The sequence below is a fragment of the Piliocolobus tephrosceles genome, chromosome 1, assembly GCF_002776525.5.
Source record: "Piliocolobus tephrosceles isolate RC106 chromosome 1, ASM277652v3, whole genome shotgun sequence".
Lineage (NCBI taxonomy): Eukaryota > Metazoa > Chordata > Mammalia > Primates > Cercopithecidae > Piliocolobus > Piliocolobus tephrosceles.
Genome location: NC_045434.1, coordinates 204,055,883 through 204,061,454, shown reverse-complemented (window position 1 = coordinate 204,061,454; position 5,572 = coordinate 204,055,883). Strand labels below are relative to the sequence as shown.

The window sequence follows — 5,572 nt, the reverse complement described above, 5'->3', positions numbered from 1 at the left end:
CTTTGCGTCCCCAGATCCTCACACCAGCACCAACTCTCTGTAAACCCAACTACCTGCTGGAAAGGAGTTATGGGCCCGGCCTGGGGGCCTGAGGAGGACGGTGGCGGCTGGAGATGTCTGCACGGGGCGGGGCTGGAAGGGGAGGAAGAGATTGTCCCTAACACTTGGCAAACCCACTTTCCCAAGCCTCAGAACCAGATACGGTTACTGGGGGCTTCTCAGAGCGGCGGGAAGGTAGAGTAAGAACCGGACACCGGGGCTCTGACATTACACAGAAAAAGTCAGAATTCCTCCCTTCAAGTCACCCTAGGCCGGTTCCAGGGGAGCCTCACTGGAGGAGTTTCAGAGGATACGAGATGAGGGAGAAGATGAGAAATAGGGCGGACTCTGCCCCCGGGAGGCCAGAGAAAAGACCAGACTGCAGAGAGGCGCCGGACCGGAGGCAGACATTCCCATAGAGCCGGGACTCCGAGAGCGACCGTGGGCGACCTGGGGGCCGGGGACTCGGCGGATCCGGACCATTCATCAAAGGAAGGCACTGGGACAAAGTTGGCCTCCTCCCCTTCTCCCCCAGCCCCCAACTTGCCGGGATCGGCTCCCTCTGTTTTCATGACGGTTCAAATTCTCCCCCAAAACGAGGTCGAGCCGGGGATTAGAAAAAAGGGAAAAAAAATATTCGTTGGCGATTTCTTTTCGTTGTTGGTCCTCCGCTCCCTTGTGCCCTCGCCCCCTTCCCTCCTCATGAATAAAAGAAAAGTCCGAACCTATCAGATCGCGTTCACTGCCTCCTCCTCTCCTCCTCCTCCTCCTCCTCCTCCTCCTCGTACTTCGGTGAACACTTTTGCACAACTTACCCATCTGATCACTCGCGCCCCCTCGCTTTTCCATTTCTCTTTCCCCAACCCCGTCACCCCTGTCGCCTCCGTCCAGCCCCGAAACCCGAGGAGGCTCCTTCTTCCGTCTGTCCCCGGGTCTCCTAGGGGACGGGGGCTGTGAAAGCTGGTGTGGAGGGAGAAGCGAGTGTGGTCTGGAGAAAGAAGGCGTGGAGAAGAGGGAGGGAGAGAGAGCGAGAGAATAAATATATAAATAAATACGAGAACGAAATCCACTCCGCGGTCTCCGGGCTCGGAAACTTTGGCCCCGAGCGCGAGAGCGCGAGAGCGCGGCGCTCGCCACTCCGAGGCTGGCGGCCCCGATTCCGGCCGCGTTCCCCAGGCCCCCCTCCGCCGTCGGGCCTCGTCTCCGGGTTCTGCCAGGCGCATCAGCCCGCACAACTTCTGGCCGAGCCTAGCCGGCAGAGGCGGACTTGGGGTTGGAGTGTTTGTTTGTTTGAACTTCCTTGTCGTCGCCACCTTCCCTCCCCCCAACCTCCGCCTCCACCTCACCCCCCTCCCCAGCTTCTGGACGCGTTTGACTGCAGCCCGGGGTGGGGGGTGGGGGTAGGGAGTGTGTGTGGAGGGGAGGGAGAAGAGGTTAAAAAAAAAAGAAGACGAAGAAGACGGAAAGAAAGAGATCGCAGCAGGGGTGAAGGGAGCGGACGGGAAGCGATTTTTGCCGACTTTGGATTCGTCCCTGGCGTGCGCAAGAATGGCGGCCCTTCCCGGCACGGTACCGAGAATGATGCGGCCGGCTCCGGGGCAGAACTACCCCCGCACGGGATTCCCTTTGGAAGGTAAGAACGCCCACCCAGCCTGGCCTCGCCGCGACTCCGCCGCCCGGAACTCGGGTTCCTTGGAGAGGCTGCGGTCTCCAGGGGACGGTGGCGGCGCCGGCAGTAGCAGAGGGATCCGGTTCTTTTCTGGGTCCCAGTCCGGGCGCTGAACCCAGGAAGTTTCTGGGACCCATACTTGTCCGCTTCTACGTGGGTTTCACTGACCGGCGGCCTGCGCTTCTCAGGTCGCGAGCTGCCGGCCTTTACCCGCAGGGCTGAACTTCTGGTAGATTTGGACTCCTAGTAAATATCAGGTCCTGGTGAATTTCAGCTCTTTCCACTATTTCCAGGCACTTCCCTGACAATTTCTCGGCTCTCCAGACTCTCTGGCTGCCGGCTTTCTACTCTTGAATTATTTTTTTCCACCCCGGGATTGGTCTTCCAGTCCTTTTTATTTCGAACCACCTACCATGGGTGATACTTTATATGCCTCAACTACCACCGCTATCCATTTCTTCCGAAGCCACACTCAGACACTCCTGCTTTTCCGCCTGGAAACGAACTAATTGGAAATAATAATTAGTAACGATTTTCCCCCTAAAACTTTTTACTGGGGCTTCCGCACTCTGGAAATCTCCCGGGAGAGAACCTCTAAACGGCGAGGTTTAGAGAACTTCTCAACGGCGAGAGGAGCACGGCAATATCCAAACCAGGGGAAAGCTGATTTTGTAAAGCGTCCTTCCTAAACATCCAGCGCCCGCCCGGGGAGAGCTGAGAGGACGGGCGGCGGCGAACCGGTCCCGGCTGGAGAAAAGGCTGGGAGCGCACAGCCGAGAGACCCGCTCCTGTGTTTTTGTTTTGTTTTTTTTTTTTTTACTAATGGAAGGCCTCAACCTGTCACTGAGGGATCATTTGGCTTCTGAGGGTAGGTAGCCTAGAGTGTCACAGAGAAGTCGTTAGAAATATGTGCGACTTTTTTTTTTTTTTTTTTAATTACTCTTCTTGTAATCGTATGAGTCCCTGGCGCGTGAGGAAGGGGAGAGAAGGCAGGGAGGGGGTGGGCGGGCTGGCAGCCTGCGATCCGGTAGGAGCTCCCTTGGGCAGCGAGACGGCGCCGGGTCCCCGTATTAGACAGAGGCGAAGAGAGCGGCTTCGTGATCAAGTGCGCGCCGGCAGCCACGCAGGCGGGAGAGCGCGCAAACCCGGGGATTTGCAGCGGCACTCTCCTGTAGCGAATGCAAGTAAAACAGGCGGCTGAGGATGCGCGGCGGATTAGAACAATATTTGCCCAACATGACGCAGAATACTGAGGAGAGCCGAGTGCCGGTCGCTAAAGAGGCTCTTGAATATAAAGTTGGGCGCTCGAGAGCTCTTGAGCGCTAATGGCATATCCCGCCACGGAGACCGAGTGACTCTGACTTTGCGACGCACGATTTCTGATTAAATCCGAGGGTGGCTTCAGACACCGACTTTTACAAAAAGAGGTGGGGGGGACCGGGAGAGCAAGGGAGGGGGCGGTAGGAATGGTCCAGCCGCGGAGCCTCTTCTCACCTCCTCCCTTTCAATTACAGTCAGCTCCCTCCACTCCCGCGGCTGTGAAATCGTTCTAATCTTCCAGATCTCCGCAGCCGCTGAGTCCCCAAATTGGGGGGATCGAGGCCGGATTAGTGCGCTGGGTGTCCCCCCAACCTTCTGTGAGGAAATTGTGTAGACTTCGCATTAAAGCGACCAGGGCGTTCTCCCCTCCCCAGCACACACCAGGGATGCCTGTCTTCCCGGTTCCCAAAGTCACCCCCACCCAGGGACTGTGTTCCATCTGCCTACCAGCCTGGCAGAGCCTGCAGGCACGGTTCATGGATTTGTGAGGCCAAGTGAACTATTTAATTTAGGGACTTTGGGGCAGTGGTGTCCTAAAATGGTCCCAAAACGAAATTAGGACTTCAAGGGTGGTTAGAAGCAAGGGGAGTCACCCAAGGGACAACCAGGTGCCCTTGGAGGCAGCAGCCAACAGCATATGTCACCAGTCCCTCGGCTGTGCCTCAGCTGTTCCCTGGGACAGTTCCACTGCTCTAGCCAGAGCTGTAAGTGTAGTAATCAGTCAGCCCTTTCTAGCCCCCGACAAACTGGATCATTCATGACTACCAGGAGTGTAGAACTGACCAGATGAGCCACATCACACCCGTTTTTGGCCTCTCCAAGATGCAGGCAGGCCTGCAGCCCAAGCTTCGGCCTGAGGGACAGAGAGTCATTGGTCCCAAGATTTCTAAGGCTTTACCAGCCTGGTGGCTCTGCTGTCTCACCTCCGTCTCTCTCCCTCCCCTTCTGAGTAGCATTCGAATCTCCCAGGTGTGTCCTCATCCCTGGTAGTGTGGCAGGAGTTGGGGGTCACAGCATCTGGGGAGATTCTTGCAGCCGTGACTCCTCTATCCAACTCTACAGGAGATTTCCTAGATTTATGACAGTTGTTTCTCAAACTACCTCCCTGCCAAAGCCCCAATGTGAGGACCACCAGGATCGCTGTCTGAGGTCTTGGGGCTCAAACGAACAAAACTGGAGTCAGGGAATGAACTCAGTGTCTGCTCTCTATCCTCACCCTGTGCCTCTCTTATTCTGCATCTCCCCTCCCTTCTCCAGTGTCCACCCCGCTTGGCCAAGGCCGGGTCAATCAGCTGGGAGGGGTCTTCATCAACGGACGACCCCTGCCTAACCATATCCGCCACAAGATAGTGGAGATGGCCCACCATGGCATCCGGCCCTGTGTCATCTCCCGACAGCTGCGTGTCTCCCACGGCTGCGTCTCCAAGATTCTCTGCCGCTACCAAGAGACCGGGTCCATCCGGCCTGGGGCCATCGGCGGCAGCAAGCCCAGAGTGAGTATCTTTGCCACAGAGGCTGGCAGCTGGCTTCCCATGGTCCGGGGGTCCTGGTTGTGGCCCCTCTTACTACCTCGTGTCATCCAGTGGCACCAGGAAAGTACAGCTGGAGAGTGTCTCCTACTCCCAGGTATCCTCCCATTGTTTTCCTATTATTTGAATTTCTCAGAGATGGCACTAAGTAAGGTCTAGCTTGTCCAAGACCTTGAGGCCAATGAGCTATTCCTGGACTGTCCCCACATTTGCCTCAACCCCCGTCACCTTCCAAGACCAGAAGACATCTTCTCTCAGTCTTTCCTAAGATAATGAGGGGGACCCTGGGGGTCCTAAGTAAAGTTTTTTATTGCCTATCCCTGTCTCACCCCCCCCCCAACACACACACACACACACACACACACACACACACACACACACACGCCAGCAGACCCCCAGCTGCCTTCCTGGGAGCCAGGAACCGGTTTCTTGAAAGGATAAAGCCAATCTCTTGGGGGATGGGGGGACACACGGTAACCAGAGCCACCAGCCTGGTCTAGGGCTCTTAAGAGGTGATATTAAAAGTATTTCCCTCCCCCATCCCATCTTTCCACTCCTACTCTCCCACCTCCACTTCTGAAGCAGGTGGCGACTCCGGATGTGGAGAAAAAGATTGAGGAGTACAAGAGGGAAAACCCGGGCATGTTCAGCTGGGAGATCCGGGACAGGCTGCTGAAGGACGGGCACTGTGACCGAAGCACTGTGCCCTCAGGTGAGAAGGCAGCTGAGCCGGCAGAGCTGGCCCAGAGTGTGGCCAGGGCTCCAATGTGGAGGGCTGGAGGCGGGAGAGAGGGGAGGGGAGATGATGGTTGACTGGGAACTTACTGAGAAGTTGGGGGAAAGGAGTATAGAAAGGCAGAGAGTTAAGGCATAGTAGTAAACCATAACAGAATGGAATAAGATGGAAAGAAGGAATAGGGAAAGAAAAAAAAAGTTAAGAAAGAGGAGAGAGAAGAGAGAAAGGGAGAAAGGAAGGAAGGAAGGAAGGAAGGAAGGAAGGAAGGAAGGAAGGAAG

The 5,572-nt window shown here is 56.2% G+C and overlaps 1 protein-coding gene across 4 annotated transcripts in view; it reads left to right on the top strand.

The window, feature by feature from the left end:
- The first annotated feature begins 834 nt into the window (after positions 1–834).
- PAX7 (paired box 7) overlaps positions 835–5,572 on the top strand; it is a 118,387-nt gene continuing 113,649 nt past the window's right edge. For 3 of the 4 annotated variants that reach the window (XM_023219332.2, XM_023219330.2, XM_023219329.2), the window contains exons 1-3: positions 835–1,672; positions 4,286–4,521; positions 5,140–5,269. In XM_023219332.2, coding sequence (XP_023075100.1) covers positions 1,588–1,672; positions 4,286–4,521; positions 5,140–5,269 — 451 coding nt within the window. In that variant the 5' untranslated portion in view covers positions 835–1,587. The remainder of the gene's footprint in view (positions 1,673–4,285; positions 4,522–5,139; positions 5,270–5,572) is intronic. The other variant, XM_023219333.1, reaches the window with a different exon arrangement.